At 43.5% G+C, this 21,159-nt stretch overlaps 1 protein-coding gene and 1 pseudogene across 1 annotated transcript; both read right to left on the bottom strand.

The window, feature by feature from the left end:
* Positions 1 to 629: 629 nt before the first annotated feature.
* Positions 630 to 17,177, bottom strand: COQ5 (coenzyme Q5, methyltransferase). The gene is made up of 7 exons (XM_045843363.1): positions 16,949 to 17,177; positions 12,769 to 12,918; positions 10,043 to 10,264; positions 3,190 to 3,296; positions 2,287 to 2,375; positions 1,579 to 1,690; positions 630 to 1,248 (listed from the first exon to the last, which is right to left on the bottom strand). Exons 1-7 carry the CDS (start codon positions 17,148 to 17,150, stop codon positions 1,147 to 1,149), a joined length of 984 nt encoding a protein of 327 aa, XP_045699319.1. The 5' UTR covers positions 17,151 to 17,177; the 3' UTR covers positions 630 to 1,146.
* A 2,011-nt stretch (positions 17,178 to 19,188) lies between these two features.
* On the bottom strand, positions 19,189 to 21,143 carry LOC123820278 (annotated as a pseudogene).
* Between the last annotated feature and the right edge of the window lie 16 nt (positions 21,144 to 21,159).

The raw sequence follows: 21,159 nt of genomic DNA, 5'->3' as shown, positions 1-21,159 counted from the left end.
AAAAAAAAAAAAAAGCTTAAGTCTTTCTAAGGTTTAGCATTGTATTAAATGCTCCTGGTTGCTGTCTTTCAGATAGTTGCATATAGATCCCTGTATCTGAACGCTCACCAGGGACAGGGCAAGATCTTACGAGTGAAGGTATATAAATGACCCTACTGTGCTGGGAAAATAGACAGCATACCGGGAGCCTTTTCAAAGAGCTCTGTCCTAAGCTAATCTACAATGAACAAACTGCCAGGCAACTGGTTGGCTTCTGCAAGTTCATACTTAGCAAGGCCCCACAAAAACCTTAAGCTCTATCCACATTCAAAACATGCCTCATTTTAACACCAATTACTGTATTAAGGATATAAGAGCCCTGAGGACTGGAGGAGGGTAGGCTAAATAGTTTTCAAACTTTTTTTTGCTGTAAAAGCCTTTCTTCAAATGTGTTCTGACAAAGAAGCTCTTTATATAAGACTTAAATGCGGGAGTCTGCTGGTACAGTTATTCTTTCAAGGAGCTGTTGAGTTGCTTTCTTCACGACAGGCACGGAGGAGGGCACAGCAGTGGCTTTGGTAGAAAGAGCACTGAGTGAGTGACGACAAATGCATTTCCCTCAAGAAGAAATAAATCACAAATACCAAACAAACTGTAAACTCATTTAGTGGTTCAGCACATGATTCCGGCTGCGATCGTTAGTCCTCTGATGGGCCTTGGCTCTTGGCCTTCAACCCGTCCTAGGATGCAAGGTTGACTCGGGTACAGTTAGGAAGTTTTCCGGTTCAAATCATTAGATTCCAATGATTCATTGTCCCTCTGGGAGTCAGCACCAGCAGAGAAACTACAAACACGCTTCAAAACCGCCTTAGTGCTGGTTTCACCCACACCACACACTGCACAGCTGGGGAAAAAATAGCAGGAACTGGGCAAAAAAAATACAATAAGACCCCAGGGAGAGGCGTGAAGTGGTTCCTGACGCAAGGTGAAATAAAGTGACAGGAATTTGTTTCTTCCATTTTGGGAGATTGGTCATATCAGAAACGAGTCCAAGGCACGTATCCTTAGGAGGGGACATTCTGTTGCCAGTCTCACCAGCCGGATTCTCCTTCCGCTGCAGCCTCCCGACAGGCTGTGAGCGGGTCCCGCTCCGGGACTGGACAGGAGTTAGAGTTTGAAGCCAGAATGAATAGCCACGATGCCCGACGTTAGACTTTCATAAGTCACCTTCTGAAAGCCTGCATCTTCTATCATCTCCTTGAACTCCTCCTAAAAGACAAAGGGAGACACGGCAAGGGTCACTGGGACTCAGCTTTGGGGCCTTCGTTGTAAGCTACAGAAGTTTTATACCTCCCTGGCTGGCATAGCTCAGTGGATTGAGCGCAGGCTGCGAACCAGTGTCGCAGGTTCGATTCCCAGTCAGGGCACATGCTTGGGTTGCAGGCCACAACCCCCAGCAACCGCACATTGATGTTTCTCTCTCTCTCCCTCCCTTCCCTCTCTAAAAATAAATAAGTAAAACCTTAAAAAAAAAGACTTCAATCAATGATCTCTCCAAAAATGAAGAAATAAAAAAAAAAGAAAAAAAAAGTTTTATACCTGACACGGGAACCGTCGAATACTCTCCACGAGGTACTGGTAGGACTTCCAGTCTCCTGCGATCACTTCTCCCAGGACAGGAATGACCTGGAAGCTGTAGAGATCATAAAGCCTAAATGAAAGGGCCAAAGATGAAGGTTAGAACATGTCCCTTGGTAAGAAGCAAGAAGGTCTAAGCCTGGGGTCATAAACTCTGATGCCTGTGGGGTCAAGCAAGCACCTAAAACAAGTGAAGGGAGCCAGGTGCAGGAGCAGCAGGGAGTGGTGAGGAGGTGGTCACAGGCACGGTTAGGAAGCGCCATACAAGTGGAGAAGGGGTACTCACTACTCAGCTCCAGCCACGGCCACGTGGGAATATGGCTTACTCAGGGTTGCCCTACTATCTGATTTCTCAAGTGAAGCTGGAAATTCAGATTTTTATGTAGACTTCTGATTTTTAAATATGGACATCTAAGTCAACTTTTAAAAATGCCAGGCGTCAAACAAAACCTGTGGACAGACTGCTGCCTCGGGTCGCTGGTTTGAGGCTCTCCTGGCCTAGACGACGTTCTTCAGCAGGGACTGACATCTGAGGTGGTGCCACCCCTCGGGGAGTCTGCGAATGAACTATGAGGTTCGTGCTTACTGCTTACTGGCTACTTTCTATCCATGCGGGGACGGGAATCCTTGGCTGAACGAGGAGAATCAAGCCCTGTTAACAATGCCAACCTGGACACAAGGGAATTGTTGACTTGGCTAAACTCCAGGCAGAGAAACCGTCCTCCTGGTTTCAGGACCCGATGGGCTTCCTGCAGTGCCTGAGTGAGAAAAGGCACAAAAGAACGTTCCTCAGCAGACGCACTCAACTCCGTGAGGCCGAGGCAGCTGCAGCTTCTGTCCCCAGTGGGGGCCATGTGAGAGGCAACCACACCTCTCCCTCTCTTTCTCCCTCCCTTCCCCTCTCTCTAAAAATAAATAAAAATAAAATCTTGAAAAAAAATAAAGACATAATAAACTGTGGCTACAGACGCAGGACAGGTCACGAAACCCCACTAAAGACCCCTGTAAAGGATATCCCAGCCAGAGCAGGAGAATCAGGTACCCAGAGCCCGTATTACACAAATGAAACTGATGCTTTGAACACTGTCTTCAAGTGCCGTGCACAGAATATTAAAGTATAAATAAAAGTTGCATCAGATTAAGAGCCAGACGAAGAGCCAGACATCCCCTTCTCTCTGTAGAAAACCATAAATCGACTAGCTACCTCCTGCCAAAATAATGTTTGAGTGCCTTTTTCTGGGTCAACCTCAGGAATGCCCCCGAGCTTCTGTGAACTCACAGGGTCAGATGGCTTCTTGGGTGAGAGGAAACTGATGAAATACCTGAGCAAGACTGACAGTCTCAAAGACTTAAATACCGACCCAAGCAACTATGGCTTCTATGGGGATCTGCTCTCTGGTCCTTACCAATTTTGGGACTAGGAACATTGGCAACCTAAAGGACTGAGGCCCCTGACTCTGAAACAGTCATTCCGTTCAAGGGCCGAACCCAGAAAAAAATCTCTCCGTCTTCCTTCGTTCACCGTGGAGCCACTCCGGGAGAACCAACGTCCTGAGATGCAGCCGTTCGTACCCGGTCGACGTGTGTGACGTTCCGGATCCCAAAGGCAATGGTGTAAACGTCAAACTTGTCGTCATCAAAGGGCAGTTCTTCAGCATCTCCCAATACCCAAGCGAGTCCTGAAAGAGAAAACTCGTTCTCATCTCCGTCGGGGAAGCTGCCTCTTCCGCACCCAGCGAACTGCCAAACCCGAAGAGAGGTGCGTGGGGCACCCCTGAACCTGCAGTCAGCCAAGCAGGAGTTGGTCAGCCTGGACACCCCGTTGGCAGCTGGCTTCTAAATTGGGGGCAGTCTTGGGGAGCTGAGCCCGAGAACCTGTGGAATCTGATGCTGACTTTGGGCAGTTGTTACATGTCAGAACTGAACTGGACTCTCAGACACCCAGCTGGTGTAGGAGAACTGGAGAACCGTTTGGTGACAGGCATGCATTACACATTGGGTATCAGAGGTGGTGTCAGAAAACACAGACCTGCCTTCCTCCCCCTTGGATTCCTGGCCACTGTCTTCATGGGTGTCCCCCAATCCCGAGGACTTGAAGCTGGTGTCCTTGAAGTTTAGGGGAGGTCCTTCACCCAAGGCTCTGAGTGAAACCTGATGCTTGCTTAGCTATGCCCACCTTCGAGCAGTGTGTATTCAACTAAGTGTTTTGTATTGCACTGTGGTCAGGTGCCCAGACCCTGGGGTTAGACCTCCTGGGTTCTAATTCCAGCTTTACCATTCATTAGCTGTATAACCTTGAAAAAAACTACCCTGCCTCAGTGTCCTCATTTGTAAAATGGAGTTAACAATAGTACCTACTTTAGAGGGTCATTGACGCACTCTAAGTACAGAATATAGTGTCATTATACTGGTTCTATTGGAGTCCGAGAGAAGCAAAGTGTCTAGACTGCAAGTCTGGTCATGTATTCAGAAAAAACCTAAGGAAGCCCCACATCAGAGTGGCTATACCCTGTACGGACCCTGATTCAGCTTTAACATTATTTAATTTGCAGCGAATGATACATAATATACGACTTAGAAGGAAGGCTCTGTAGAGGAAGGCCCATGAAAATAACCTTTCTGGAAAGCAAACTAGCAGTATTTAACAAGAACTTTACCAATAAGCCTACCCTTGGACCCAGCTGTTTTGATTTTTAGGAGGACGCCCCTGATGACATCACAGCTACTGCTTACGGGACCCTTTGACGGCAGGGTCTGCGTTCCCACTTTACAGCAGCGCCCCCTCGTCCAAGGGTCCGCTGTCTGTGGTTTCAGTCACACGTGGTCAACTGTGGTCCAAAAACATGACATGGAAAATTCCAGAAATAAACAATCCACACATTTTAAATCGCTTGCTGTGCCAAGGAATGTGAGGAAATCTTGGTGTGTCTCATACTGCCCTGCTCTGTCCTGCCCGTGACGTGAATCACCCCCTTTGTCCAGGATCTCCACGCTGTACATGCTACGCCCCATCAGTCCCTCAGTTGTTCGGAAGGTTGTCCCACTCGTGTTCAAGCAGGCCTTGCTTTGCTTAATAACGGCCTCAGAGTGCTGGAGCAGTGATGACTGCCATTTGGACATGCCAAAGAGGAGCCGTAAAGCGCTTCTTTTGAGGGGAAAGGGAAAAGTTGTACACTCAATAAGGGAAGGAAAGAAAAGTCATATGCTGAGGTGGCTAAGATCCACAGTAAGAAGAAATCTCCTATTGGTGAGATTGTGAAGAACAGAAATTTGCCTTGGCTGGTGTGGCTCAGTGGATTGAGCGTCAGAACCAAAAGGTCACAGGTTCGATTCCCAGTCAGATCCCATGCCTGGGTTGTGGGCCAGGTCCCCAGTGGGGGGCGTGCAAGAGGCAAGTTGATGTTTCTCTCCCTCTCTTTCTCCCTCCCCTTTCTCTAAAGATAAATAAGTGAAATCTTAAAAAAAAATTCTAGTTTTGCTGTTGCACCTCAAACAGCAACGGTTACAGTCCCCACAGATGATAAGTACTCAGTTAAGACGGAAAAGGCGCTACATTTGTGGGGTGGACAATATGAACAGAAAACGTGTTCCAGCTGATGGCGACCTGTCACACCAGAAAGCACTGGGCCTCCAGGAAGACCTCGGCAAGGGGTGTCCTCAAACGTGTGACGCCAAACCACTCACTGCAAGTGAGGGGCAGTCACACACAGTCAGGAGGCGGTTTGCACTGTGTCATCTCACGGCACAAGAGGAAGGGCGAGCACAGAACAGTAAAAGTTTGAGAGACCACCTGCACATAACTTCTATTACAGCACATTATTATAATTCTTTTATTATTAGTTATGGCTGATCTCTCCCAGTGCCTAGTTTGTCAGTTAAACTTTACCATAGGCATGTCTATATAGGAAAAAGCACAGCATGTACATATAGAGTTCAGTGCTATCCGAGATTTCAGACATCCACTGAGGGTCTTGGTACATATTCTCCACAGATAAGAGGGAACTAGTGTACATAGGTTATTTTATCATATCCTCACACCAACTCCATGAGACAGCTGTTACTATCATCCTCATGTTTCAGGGGAGCAAAATTTAGTATCAAAAAGGTTAAAGTAGCTTGTCCAAGGTCACACAGATGGTTTGGAACTCAGGTAGTTTTATCTCAGAGACTATGTTTCTCTCTCTTTTTTTTTTTAAGATTTTATTTATTTAGTTTTAGAGAGGGGGAAGGGAAGGAGAAAGAGAGGGAGAGAGACATCAATGTGTGTTGCCTCTCACATGGCCCCTACCAGGGATCTGCCCGCAACCCAGGCATGTGCCCCGACTGGGAATCGAACCGGTGACCCTTTGGTTGGCAACCTGTGCCCAATCCACTGAGCTACACCAGCCAGGGCTCTCTCTCTCTCTTTTTAAAGATTTTATTTATTTATTTTTAGAGAGAGCAGAAGGGAGGGAGAAAGAGAGGAGGAGAAACATCAATGTGTGGTTGCTTCTCATGCACCACCTACTAGAGACATTACCTTTCCTGCAACCCAGGAATGTGCCCTGACTGGGAATTGAACCCGTGACACTTTGGTTCACAGGCTAGTGCTCAGTCCACTGAGCCACACCAGCCAGGTCAAAGACTATATTTTAATAGCTATTCTATAGTACCATCTCCTATGAGGTGATTATTATTTTCTCCATTTCACAGATTCAGATCCAGAGAGTTTAAACACTTGTTCAAGGTTATATAGTCAGTAAAAAAAAAAACAACTAATGAATGCATGCAAAAATGTACAAATAAGGATGTCACAATGTTGTGCTATATTCAATCAATTGGTTGTTGGTTATGTAAATTGGTTATATGATTCATGAAACTTCCATCTGGGGAAATTTCATAAAAAATAATGATTTTAAGAAATTTTTAATGATATGGAACAACCACATAATGATGAATTAAGGCAGAATACTAAATTCTATATACCTGGTGTTCTCAATTTCACAAAAAGGAAATGATTATAAAAAAGATAGGAAAGAAATTCATTAAAATAATGAAGACCTGGCTGGTGTAGCTCAGTGGATTGAGTGTAGGCTACAAACCAAAGGGTTGCTGGTTTGATTCCCATCAGGGCACAAGCCTGGGTCGTGGGCCAGGTCCCCAGTGGGGGTGCGCATGAGAGGCAACCACACATTGATGTGTCTCTCCCTTTCTTTCTCCCTTCCTCTCTCTCTAAAAATAGAATTTAAAAAATCTTTAAAAAAATAAAATAAAATATTGAAGAGTATCTCTAGATGTTGGAATTATGGATAACATTGACTTTATTCATATTTTTCCAAAATTTTGAATTTAGAAATCCAAAATTTCTCTCATACGTATTCCTTTTTGAACCCATCAAACAATCTAAGGCTATTGACGTCAGAGCTTCCATTTGGGGAGGAAGTGCTACACATAAACGTAAAACCACACCCCCATAACAGTGCTACATGAAGAAATGTCTTTACCCATTAACTCTACATTTATTAAATAATTTCTAGGATCCTCCTACTTAGCTGCAACTATTTCTGCATGGTGTTTCTTTGCAAAGGCATTATTACTGAAGATTGATACAGCGAGGAGGAAAGAGAAAGACAGCTGGACCATCTGACATGTACTGGTTCCTGTGCAGGTGGATTTGCATTCGCAGTGAGGAGAGCCCGAAGGGCAAGCTAGGCTATGGAAGGGATGATTCCAGAGACGAAACATCACTTATCATTTCTAACTCTGTTCGTCAGTCTTTATGGCTGAGTACCAGAGAGAAGGAAACACGTTTTTCAGTAGGAGTGAGGAAACATAGCGCCTTTGTCTGCAAACACTAGTGGCCGTCTGCCTTCTGGTCGCACACAAAAGAGCCCTTCATCTTGGGGGCCGAGCGGGCTGCCCTCGGTGTGGGCAGCTGCTCTCCAAGTGGGCGGAGGAAGAGAGAATGGAGCTAGAATACCCACAGACACTCCTGGTGGGGGAGGGAAGGAGGGCAGTGCTGATGCCGACCTGAGGCACTTTGTTTTCTTTGTTGCACTCTTTGTTGCACGCGGGGGCCTCTCATAATGGCTGCCTGCGGGGCCTGGGCGGCATGGGAGAGGGCAGAGCTGGGGCTCTGCAAAGCTGGGTAAACACGGGGCAGCTGCCAGGACCATTACTTCCACTTGAAAAAATGGGGGCAGGGGAAGTAGTACTTCAAAATATTAAAGCAAACAGGCCCTGGCCAGGTAGCTGAGTTGGTTTGAGCGTAGGCCAAGGTTTCGGGTTCCATCCCCAGTCAGGGCATATTCAAGAATCAACCAATGAATGCGTAAGTAAGTGGAACAACAAATCAATCTCTCTCTCTCCCCTCCTGCCTTCCTCTCTTTCTCTAGACTGTATATAAGTAATAAATAAATAAATAAATAAATACTAAGCCCTGGCCAGGTAGCTCAGCTGGTTAGAGCATCATCCCAATACACCACAGCTGCAGGTTCAATCCCTGGTCAGGGCACATATAAGCAACCAATGAATGCATCAATAAGTGGAACAGCAAATTGATGTTTCTCTTTCCATTCTTCTCTCTCTCTAAAATCAAAGAATAAAACATTTTTCAAAAATATTAAAACAAAGGCCCTGGCTGGCATAGCTCAGTGGATTGAGTACGGGCTGCAAACCAAAGCATCGCAGGTTCGATTCCCAGTCAGGGTACATGCCTGGGTTGCAGGCCAGGTCCCCAGTGGAAGCCATATGAGAGGCAACCACACACTGATTCTCTCTCTCTCTCTCTCTTTTTCCCTCCTTTCCCCTCTCTAAAAATAAATAAACAAAATCTTTTAAAAATATATATATATTACAACAAACAGCCAAATGTAAACTGTACATCTTTTTCTTTTCTTTTCTCAACCGACTGAGATAAATGCTTCCAAAACATGCACCTTTAAGCTAGACCACAGGCTGTCCATTTTGTGGTTGCGGAGGCTTCCCAGGAGATGCGCAGTCACTCTCTTATCTGCTGTCAAGATTGCTGCGGTTTCAGAGTACAGTAAGTGCTCACTTAACATCGGAGATAGGTTCTGGGAAACTACGACTTTAAGTGAAACGATGGATCATGCAACAAGTTCACCACAGGCTCACGGACATACACAAGAGTTGTTCCTACAGCATCTTTCTGGTCACAAAAACATCACCCAACTTCTAAAAGAAGACTCAAAACCCTTCTAATATTAAACACTGAAATCAATGTGAGCTATAGATACATTTAAGAAAGATTAATAAAAACAAAGCAGATAATGATTTTCCACCTTGATTATTCCAGTTTGAGGCTGCAGCCACCTGCAGCCTCACCCAGCGACTCAGGTCAAAAGGTGAACGGGACGTCCCTCCACCACAGGGCACACTCACCCCACTCGGACTGGGGCCACTCACACATGCCAGCACCGCTCACGTGCACAGCTTTGGGCTGTGGGAGGGAACTGGGGTACCCAGAGAAAACCCACGCAGACACGGAGAAACAGAGCGACTTCACACAGATGGTGGGTCTGGCCAGGAATCAAAATTTTTTCCCCCTCATCAACGTTTTAACAAAACGATGTTAACAAAAAACGTTATTCTGGGACCTGCTGTACTGTTTACAGGTGTTTCTTCAACTGTATCAGTTGGGCCTTCTGGGAAACTGGTGCTCGGGTGGAGTACAAAGGGTTGTTTTGTTTTGGGGCTGGGGGCACCTGGGGAAGACAGAGGAAAGAGGAAGCAACAAGACTGAGTGGGGAAACCGGGCAGACCTTGGTGCGGATCAGATAAAGCCTCAGCCTACCCGACAGGGGGCTCTGGAGCCAAGGCTGCGCTAGAGACCCTCCTGGGAACTGCCCAGGCCCTGGCAGCCTCTTACTGCTCAGCCATCAGCTGGGCGCTGCCAGGAAAGCCTGGCTGGGAAGCTGAGGCAGAACCTGCAGGTGCTAAGAGCTGGGGGCTGTCAGCTAACTATACTCCAGTGGCTGCAGGGCACGCCCCTTCTTTAAGGGCCGCACACCTGCTCAGCTTCCATGTCAATCAAACCGCCCTAGTCCTGGCAGGGCAATGGAGCGGCTCAGGAATAGGACGTTTGGGGTCACTGGGGGCGGGGTGCTGGAAAATGAAAGCAAAACTTCTGTCTCAGGGTCCAGGAGCCGAGATCTACTATTTAAGTCACGTTACTTGAGTAGGATACATAGTCTCTTTGGGGCTTTGGTCATATCACCTGTCACGCTGGGCTGACAATCTAATTCTCTGGGTTGCTGAAATAATGTCTGTAACCACACAAAGTAGATTCACCCTCGCAAATTATCTTCAACTCCTATCTAAGTTTTTAAAAGCAGGAAAATAAAGCACTTCAATATTCCCCATATTCCATCTCATTCGGTAAACACACAAACACTTCTCTGCATCTGCTCGCTGTAGGACTTGCCAGTTTTGTATCCTTGAGCCTGGGCTTTCTGCTTCCCAACCTTCAGCATCTCCTTGTTGATGTCACAGACCATGACGTGGGAACCGCCCAAGGAATCCTCTTCATTCTGGTACTGTCGGGCAATTTCTTCCCAGGATAGATTTTGCCGGGCCCTTAACTGCCTCTTCTGCCTTCCCCGATGCTGTGCCTGAACATAATTAAGGAACCGGAATGCAATGTCACCTGTGCCAAAGGAGGAACGATAAAAACGTAAACATCAACGAGAACCCAGTGTTTCCTACATCCAAAGGGGGTGACAAAGGTATAGAAGTTGCGGAGTGTATGAAAGTGAAGTTTGTACTCATCTCCATAGTAACTGTTATTTTTTTAACTTCTAGGATTCTTTCAAAAACATAAAGACTCAATATCTTGCCCTGGCTGGTGTGGCTCAGTGGATTGAGTGCCAGCTTTTGAACTGAGGGGTCCCTGGTTCGATTCCCAGTCAGGGCACATGTCTGGGTTGACAGTCAGGTCCCCAAGTAGGGGGTGTGCGAGAGGCAACCACACGTTGATGTTTCTCTCCCTTCTTTCTCCCTCCATTCTCCTCTCTCTAAAAAGAAATACCTAAAATCTTAAAAAAAAAATACTATCTCAACATATAGAATAAAACATGCAAGTCACATTCTCTGTCCATACCTTCCCCATATATAACAAGTATTAAAAGCTTAGCATGTAGCCTTCTAGTCTTTTTCTAATAATTTTTATGAAAGTAACATAAGGGTATAGTTACAAGTGACAACTCTCTCCCCCATCATTTCCCAGCCCCAGTTCAGTTCCCCAGAGACCATCCGGCCCAATTCCTTCGGCTCTTCCTTCTATAAGTCACAGCTATTTCTTTAGTTACCAAATTTATAGTGACATCCTGCCCCCATCTCTTCTTGCCTCTGTCTTCTCAATACATTCATATCGCTTCTCATAGATACCTTTGTAACCTCGAGTAACACTCTAGTCAATGTTTTTATTTCTTATCCTATCAACTACAGATGGTATCTCTTGACTCCCTTAAACCTTCCATCCTGTGTACTTTCACTCTGCCAAGACTGGTAACAGTTTATTGTGACCAGGCAAATACTGTACTGTTCAGGCCAGGTCAGTACTTTTCAGAATCACATTTCCTTTCTTCCAATGCTGTTTCCTTGTCTTTGTTTTTCTAGTACTATTTGCAAGAAATGCATCCTTGCTCTGGCTGGTGTGGCTCAGTGGATGCAGTGCTGGCCTGTGAACTGGGGGGGTCACTGGTTTGGTTCCAAGTCGGGGCACATGCCTGGGTTATGGGCCAGGTCCCCAGCTGGGGGTGCACGAGAAACAGTTGGTTGATGTAGCTCTCATGCATCAAAGTTTCTCTCCTCCTTTCTCCCTGCCTTCCCCTCTCTCTAGAAATAAATACATAACGTCTTAAAAAAAAAAGAAATGTGTCCTTAAGTTTTTCCAGTCTCTCCATCCAATTTGGTATTCTCCAGTCACTTTCTTATGTATTTAAATACATTTATATGTATTTATATGAAACAACTTAAAAATATAAATGGGGGTTATATTATACATTGTTATATAACTTTCTTTTTTCCCCATTTAATACCTTTGAGATTTTTCATTAGTGTTTATAGGTTTTCCTACTTTTCATTCTCTTAAATAGCTACATATTTCATAAAATGGATATATCTTCATTTAAAGCCATTTCTTTATTGATGGGTAAATAGGTTATTTCTAATTTTTTAGTATTACTAAAAATAATGCAGTGAGCATATTTATACCTGTATCTTTTAAAAATGTCTTTTTAAATATATAGGAATACCTTTTAATTACATTTTTAAAAAAGAGTTTACTTATCTATTTTTAGAGAGAGGGGAAGGGAAGGAGAAAGAGAGGGAGAGAAACATCAATGTGTGGTTGCCTCTCACGTGCCCCCTACTGGGGACCTGACCCATAACACAGGCATGTGCCCTGACTGGGAATCAAACTGGCGACGCTTTGCTTTACAGAATGACACCCAACCAACAGAGCCATACCAGTCAGGGCAAGTTTTTTGGGTTGGGTTTTTTTTTTATGACTATAAGTATTTTAGATTTTGATAAGATTCTGCTAAACTGTTCTCTACTGAGCAAGATTTTTTACTTGCTTTCTAAGATTCCATTTGGGGAGAGGACCACACCAACGAAGGCCTCACATTCATTTCAAACATGGAGATTATTCTACTATAATTTATTATACCTGATTCTGCTGGTATAATCACATTATTGCATCATATTATACACTATTCTAAAGTAATTTAACAAGTACACTAACCATGTAATATCACCAAGATGCATTTGAGAAGCGCGTGACATGTTTCTCCCCAAATGTCTAGTGCGCACCAAGTAATAAAGGAGGCATCCCTCCAAGAAAGAAGATGGGTCAAAGGTTAAACAAAAGGCAAAAATCATTTTCATGAAATGTCACTGGAGTAAAAAACTGGTCTTTTTATTTTATAATTCTGTGCATTTTAGAAAAGTGACAGGCACAAAGCTGATATTCTGTGCTTCTGATTGACATTCAGTTAGAAAGGGAAGAGAAACCCTTTCTGAGAAGTGTATTGATTTTCAGCTACTATCTTCGGGCTAATGGCAGGTGGGGCAGCTCATCCCAATAAGAGACACTAATTTCTGTAAAAGGTGCTCAGTGGTACCTGAGGATATGAACGCGGTCATTACCTGTGCCTCCAGCAACATCGAGGAGCTGGGTCCCAGGAAACGGGTGCATTTTCCAGAGCAGCAAATCCTTCCAAATACGATGGATACCAAGGCTCATCATATCATTCATCACATCATAGTTCTTGGCCACGCTTTCAAACACCTGATAGACTGACATGAGAGAAATAGAACACAATTATGTTACTGACAAGATTCACCTGGTGAAATTCCTAAGTGAAAGAGAAGGAAGCTTCTCCCCATCCCCACCCCTGAAATTGCCTGTCTTTCCATGGTAAACTCAAGCCATATGCTTAATGCCCAAATCTACACCTTAATATTGCATCTTTTAAAAAAAGTTTATATTACTTCATATAAGAAATCAACTTTTCTACTGTCTTAGTTATCTTTAGGACCATTACTTTAAAAAAACTGATTTCGGAGAGAGAGGAAGGGGGTGAGAGAGAAAGAAAAACATTAATTTGTTGTTCCACCTATTTATGCATTCATTGCTTCTTCTGTGTGCCCTGACTGGGGATCAAACCTGCAACCTTGGCGTATCAGGATGATACCCTCACCAACGTTGCTACCTGGCCAGGGCTTAGAGTCATTACTTCGTAATCATGCCATGTACAAACTTGGTACTAAATAGGTTTCTGTTTCTTAGAGGATAGGGGGTGGTGGTGGAAGTTTTTCTAATGGTTATTATAATAAAAGACAATAAAATCCACTAGAAAAACATATGAGTAATGGATGGGAAGGCCTCAGCTCACCTCTGCCTGTGTCACTGAGAAAAGCCTCAGGTACAATATGGTGGGCAGGTGGATAGCAAGATGTGAATCAGGGACAAGTTACACTGTAGAGAGTGCTCATGAATCATCATAGGATCAAGGCAGAATGTGGAATCTGGGCTAGCGAGAAAGAGAAGGAATTTACTATCCAAGAAACTTTAAGGCACAGCCTACATTTAAGTTCTTTGCACCTCAGTTTCTCTGCTCATGAGAAAATCATTGGCAGCCCCTCCCTCCCTGCCCTCAGGCCGAATCAGGTAGTGAAGGGGAGATGCTTTGAGTTCCTCAGATGAAATGTGCTGCGTAAACCCCAAACACTACTGCCCTCTGCTGAGTCAGCCGACCCTGGAGCTCCCCTTTAACTTGATCTTGAATGCCTATTCTCAACTCTGAGATCTCCAGGTTTGCTTTTTCCTTTTGGACATCTTTTGGGGAGTTGAGGGGCACTAAGGCTCAACCTACTGAGTATAAGGACCCCTAGCTTCACATGGTTCCGATATGCATGAATTTCAGTTACTGTGGTTTAGTTAAATAACACCAGTCCCCCCAAATACCATTCAAATACAAGGGGATATTAACTGTAATTGCATAAAGTATAAACTTCACTAGTGTTTCTTCAGTTGACAAGTTACTATGTAAATAACAGATATGCATCCTGATAACTAGTCATGTCACTTCTTTCAGTTTGTAAATGGCCGGTCACTCACTATACGCCAGTTTTTCAGTTCACCCACAGACAGCAAAGCATGCAGTTGTGTTACCTCCTTATCTCTGTGGTAAACATGGCATTTTACAAGACTGGATAACTAAGAGGAAACTGGCCAAAAAAAGTGAGAATGCAGTGAGGACATGAAGAGTGATGATGCTGGAAGTGAAATTTAAATGGAATGTCAATGGAGTTACAGGGGAAATGGCTGATCGTGGGAATGCTGATACTGCGGCCACTTGAGAAAGTAGATACGCAGCCAGAACTGTGAGATGAACTTATGGACATAAATGAGGATGTGGTGGTGATGAAAATGGTGAAGATGTCACACATGAAATGATGCCAGCAAAAAAATTCACATTAAAGGAATTCTTGGAGATATTTCATGACAATAAACAGGAAAGTATAAAACATTAGAAAGTGAAAACTTAGAAAGGAGTACGACAATTTGTGAATGCATAGAGAAGATGCTGACTCCCTATTGTAAACTATAGGATGAGAAGGTCGTAAACACTGTTCAAACAACTCTTAGTAAATTTTTTTGCAAAGGAATAAAACAAATTAATTTTCAATGTTCCTAATTTTTAACTGGAATTTTAATTTAAGAATTTAAACTTAAACTAGAAAATTCTAAATACATTAATGAAATTAAAATCTTAAAAATATTAAATTAAGCCTAATTTATAATTAGTGTACTAAAGAAGTATTAACTTTGCTATTTTTTTTTCATTTCCCTGTGCATTTATAACTGACATTCAGACTTTTTGATGTTCAATAATTTTTAAAGGTCATGGAATAATTAAAAATTTTCTTGTTGATTATTGAGATCACTGTGCAGGATTTCAGCTTGCCTGGTTATTTTTACCATCCTGCATCACTTTGTAAAGGGAAGACTCTGCCTGTACTTCGATCTTGGGCCTTAAATCTGGAAGTTGTATTTAGCTCAGCAGGTAACTCGTCCCCCTGCTTGTCACTGTGTGCAATGTTTAGATACTGTAAAGCAAAATACAGTGGTTGGGCATTATTAATATTTTGGAAGCAAACCACCTGATTCAAATGCCAGCTCTGCAGCTTACTAGCAATCTTGGGCAAGTGACTTAATATCTCTGTTTTGACATTTTATTCAGCTATAAAACCAGGCTAATAGTTCCTATTTCACTGGGTTGTATTTATAAGAATTAATATAAAATATTTTTAAAGGTTTTAGGCTCTCAATAAATACTTACCATTGTTTTACTTGGCTCTACTTATTATCACTCTACGAGCAGTTATAAAACTCCTAATGTGCATCAGGCACTGAGGAAATAAACATGAATGACCCACTGTCCTAGCCTTCTAGGGATTCACAGTGAAATAAATTTAAATTCAATATTCAAAGAGTTACAGTAGGGTTACATTTAGTATGGTTGAGGTGAGAGGTAATACACCGTAGTAATCTTTAAGAGGATGGGAAATTATACTGTAGACTCTTTTTCTTATTTCCTGGGTGGCCATAGGTTAAGCAAAGGAACCTCTCAGAGTCTCACATTATCCATCGGTAAAATGGACATAATACCTTCCCCATTATAAATGGTATATTTGGAGTTTTAAAACTGTTCTTTTTCACCCTGGCTGGCGTAGCTCAGTGGATTGATCGCGGGCTGCGAACCAAAGTGTCGCAGGTTTGATTCCCAGTAAGGGTACACGCCTGGGTTGCAGGCCACGGCCCCCAGCAACCACACATTGATGTTTCTCTCTCTCTCTTTCTCCCTCCCTTCCCTCTCTAAAAATAAATAAATAAAATCTTAAAAAAAAGTCATTAGTTTAAAGAAAACTGTTCTTTTTCTTTTCCATGTCTGAGGCACAGTGCTGGGCTCAAAGAAACTTCTCAATAATATCTAATATTTATTGAACAATTACAAAGTGTCAGGCATTGTTCAAAATACTTTAAATTTTAATGTATTAAGTAATCTAATCCTCACAAGAACTCTAAGAAAAAGGTTACCATTATTCCTAGTTGGCAAATTTGGAAGCTGAGGTACAGAGAAGATACTTTCCTTTTCCCTTTCTAGAAAAAAAAATGGCTTTTCCTGCCCTGATCATGTAGGACACGGTTAGAGCATCCTTCCCAAACACCAGGGTTGTGGGTTCATCCCGGGTCAGGGCACATACAAAAATCAACGAATGAATGCCTAAGTGGAACAACAAATCGATGTTTCTTTCTCTCCCAAATCAATTGAAAAAACAAAAACAAAAACAAAAACAAAAAAACCAAAAAGACCTATCCTTCTAACAAGAGGTAAAGAACGTGATCTCTGTAGTCAGACCAAAATGGATCGGAATACTTTTACTGGTTCCACCACTTACTGTGTTAAATTGGACAAGTTCTTGCTTAACTTTTAAATTTCAATTTCCTCATGTGTAACATTGGGAAAACAATACCCACCATCAAGACGTTGAAATAAAAATTGTAAATGTCTGCACGGCGCCTGGCACATTATGAACACTAAACTGATGGGATTGGTGATAATTGCTCTGCTTAATAAGAGGAGGTGTCTAAGCTCTGCACTCACACGGTCAGGCTGGAGGGGACTCCTTGGATGTCAGGAATGCACAAGCTACAGCACCGGAGCTAACGTAACAGGATGGTAAGTTAACCCTTAGTTGGGCAGAAGAAACTAGATCGCAGACGATCAGATCCCACCATCCGCCCTCTCGCCCCTTTCACCTTTGCCCCCCTTCTCTTCCTCCGACACAGTCTCAAACCCGAAATGCGTTTCCGATGCCCGCTTCTCTTGGGACAAGAGCCGCGCACCCAGCGGGCTCCCAGGCCAGGAGCTACGAAGCCCGGGTAGCCCGCAGCTCCGCATCAACCGCGACCACCCACGGCCGCAGTTGCCCCATAGAGCGCAACTCCTGGGGGCCGCCATCTTGACAGTCGGGAGACAGCCGCCAGACATTACGTCACGTTGTGTCACTAGACGGCCGACGGAGGCCGGCCAGAGACATTAGCCGAACGCGTCCTGAAACCTGATATTAAGGATCTATGGATGGTCTCTGGAATCCGGAGTCTTCCCAAATTGAACACAGAATTCATCAGGAGTGAGTGGACCTTAGGGAGAGCCTCCACTCACCTCTCAGCGGCGATGTCTGTGAATCTTGCTAACCAGTAGTAGTACTAGTACCAACTTGCAAGATAACGAAAACGGTGAAGAACGGGGATAGGGGAGCGGGGAAGGGGACTGAGGTCAAGAGTGGTAAAAGGCTAAGATTACAGGTTAATTCTCGCAACCTGTGGTGTGCATAAGACTAACCTGGTTTGATCTTTAAAATGCAGATTACCAGGCCCCAAATACCAGAGATGTTGAATCAGTAAATCTGATAACGGATTCTGGGAATCTTTATTTGACCAAACTTTTCGGGTGATTCTGACGCGAGGAATTCGCAGACCATTCTTAAGGAACATACTAGACAACTCTGAAAAATAAACATCGGAGAGAAAGCTCTGGTATCTTAGACAGTCAGAATAAATCACCACTCACATTTCCCCTCCTGTTGGCACGCAGCTGCATTTCTAGCTCCAACGGGCATAGCACGGGTGCTTTACTTCAAACCCAGATTTCCCTGTTGTTTTGTTTTTTAATTTTTAAATGGAAAGGGTAATGTATTGTAGACCAGCTTGCGGAAAAGAGGGTGGAGGTGGTAAGTTTTGCTTGGATTTCTGTCTGTTTCTTTGATTCTTTTTTTAATGCATGTTTTCTGTAAACATTTCACAAGGAGAAAGCGCCAAGGACCCTAAGAAACTATTTTGAAAATGAAAATTTTCTTTCTGGTTTAATGTAGCCTGACGGATGGACACCTACTACTTTCTTTCAGAAAAAACTGCACTAGGATTTCTCTTTTCCTGTCTTTAATTTTTACGAGTAATGGAAGGAATGATTCGTTCATGTAATCAGAGTATTCACATCTTCATTAAAGGAAATAAACACTCATCAAGGAATCTTGGCATATTGTCCTCATCTAGTCATACATGAGAACGAACCTTAGGCTTTGAGGCTCTTCCTTCTAAATATCAAATTAAATTTACAGTAGCTAGTCTCTCATTTCAGTATGATCTTTGGGGTGGGGGCGACTGGAAATGGTGAACCAAGATAAGGACTGGCAGAGGGCATTTTAAGGAGATTTAAAAGTATGAGAGTAGCCCAGGGCGCAGCTCAGTGGATTGAGTGCCAGATTGCAAACCAAAGGGTAGCTGGTTTGATTCCCATTCAGGGCACATGCCTGGATTGCAGGCCAAGTGCTCAGTAGGGGGTGTGTGAGAGACAACCACGCACTGACGCTTTTCTCCATCTCTTTCTCTCTCCCTTTCCCTCTCTTTAAAAATACATAAATCTTTAAAAAGAAAATGAAATTAGTATCTAAGTTCTTTTGTCCCAGTTAAAATGGATAATTTCAAGAAAGTGGCATATATATACTTCTTTTTTTTAAGATTTTATTTATTTATTTTTAGAGAGGGAAGGGAAGGAGAAAGAGAGAGAAACATCAATGTGCGGTTGCTGGGGGTCATGGCCTGCAACCCAGGCATGTACCCTGACTGGGAATTGAACCTGCAACACTTTGGTTCGCAGCCCGCGCTCAATCCACTGAGCTACGCCAGCCAGGGCTGTATGTCTTAATGTTTTGTATAACATGTGATGACTAATAAAGAGCCAAAATGGGCCCAATTATGGGAATTCTAGGATTTTGTCTATTTATTTGTTCATATTTGACTGCTGAAATTCCACTCAGCTCAAGTGACACCACCTCTGGGAAGTCCTCTTTTACCCCTCCCAACTGTTTGTACTTCTTGGAGTTTCTCCTCTGGACAGCATTTTGTGTTAGCTTTATTATAGCCTTTATCACAATCTACCACTGCAGTTTCTTTTTTCTTTTCTTAGTGTGAATGATATAGTATTTAGTCATTTTTGTTTACAACTGGAACTCTAGGAATTCAAAATTAAATCCTTGTCCCTATGCTTCTGATAGACACCAGAAAAGGTTTCAACCTTGTGTTCCCTACTGTTCTGCAGTGTTTTAGCCAAATGAACTTTTATGAGCTGGCTTCCACCCAGTATCACCATGACTGTCTTGCAATTCTTGGGATATTTTTGCTTATTTTTGTAGGCTTTTTCAAGTGGACTTAGGTAACTCTTGGGTAATAAAGACAATGTGCTACCCACTGAACTTTTTTTTGGACATTGATTTTCTCTTTATTTTTTTGCAATTCTTCTCATTTTATTTTATTTTTTATTTAATCTTTATTGTATTTTTTTTCCCATGGGCTTGGATTTTCTGGAAAGATTTTAGGTGAGTAATGGAAACAAAGATTATAATAATTTTCTGACCACCACCAACTTCAAATTCCTTGGCAGCCTTTAAATTCAACTCCCTTAGCTGGGCCTTGAGGTCCAAGTTCATTTCCAGCTCCAGGAGAGCTTGAGAGATCCCAGATTCCAACTCGTCCATTGGGCTTCACCATCTTTAGGCTCGAACTGAATATGGCTTTTTCCTTGGTGAGTGCCAGCCTACCTGGTGTCTTAACTAACTTAGGAAACTAGAAGTATATTAAAAGCCTCAATTTTAATGTAGTTTGGCATTTGTGCTCAGCACAGTGCCTGGCATATTACAGGCTTCTAACTAAAATTAGTCTGAGAAGAATTATTTGTTGATCTCTTTAACAGTGTGTATAAGATCTTTTGAATTTCAAACTGCTGTGGTTGAAGGGCATCATTTATAATTTTACAAAGGATGGATGTGATGCAATTGCAAAAATACATATGTGATTTTCTGTCTTAGTTTCCATATCTGTAAAATGGGGAACTGCTTATCTCATAGTTGAGGTAATAACTTATCTCAAGGTAGTTGAGAACATAACTTATTAACTATGTGATTGTGGGTAAATGATCTAAGCTTTTAAAGGCCGTTTCCTTGTCTTTAAATTTGAGTTATTGTGAGGATTAAGTGTGGTATAACCTTACAAACTGCACAGCATAGTGCCTGCTAATAAGAAGCACTGAATGACAACTATTATTAATGAACTGAAATATTAACAACGACTTATATTAATAAATGACAATGAAGTGAAGTATTGTATGAGGAAGTGTTGTAAAGTGATATTAAACGTAAGGTTTTGCGGTTATTGTTACTATTATAGTTATTAGGGGATAGAGTAAGAGCCATGAATAACTTGAGCCATGAGTAAATTGATGTTAATTCTAGTACAAGAATTATACATTTAAACAATGAATTAACAAAAGAATTCCACAGGTATTCCAATATTTGGATTGGTTATTAGTAGTATTTATTATTATACATTACTAGCGTGCTATTAAGAGTTGGACTACAAGTCCCATCATGCCGTACGCCCTCACATACGGGGGGGGGGGGGAAATATTAGTAGACCCGGATGAGGGCCGAAAACCACACTTCCCAGAGTGCTTCACTTCCACATCTCCACCTTATATAGTCCATCCGGGTTCTTCGAGATGCTGTTTGGCGACTCGTCGCCATTCCAGGAGCTTCTCGGCCTCGGCCCAGAGGCGAGTGTCGGTCGCTGTGTCGGAGACACCGGTCCCCGACACCGAGACAACCAGCCCTCTCCCTTGCCCCGCGGCGGGAGAGCGTGTCCGTCCGGCCGGCCGGCGGGGCTCGCGCACCCACCCTCGCCTCCCAGTTCCCCGCAGCCTCCGCCCCGCCAGGCCCGGCCCGGACTTCCGAGCCCCGGCCTCCTTCTCCGTCTCGGTCACTGCCGCCAGCGGGCTTGACCGCCCCGCCAGCCGCTTCTCTTCCCAATTTGAGAAGCCGAGTAAGGAAACAAGGAAAAATGTCGCCATGAAGGCCGAGAACCGCTGCCGCCGCCGACCCCCGCCGGCCCCGAACGCCATGAGCCTGGGTCCCCGC

This window comes from Phyllostomus hastatus, unplaced genomic scaffold (genome assembly GCF_019186645.2).
Source record: "Phyllostomus hastatus isolate PE091 unplaced genomic scaffold, TTU_PhHast_1.1 phas_contig_1162, whole genome shotgun sequence".
Taxonomy (NCBI): domain Eukaryota; kingdom Metazoa; phylum Chordata; class Mammalia; order Chiroptera; family Phyllostomidae; genus Phyllostomus; species Phyllostomus hastatus.
The sequence above is the reverse complement of the archived record's forward strand: the minus strand, read 5'-3'. Positions and strand labels throughout refer to the sequence as shown.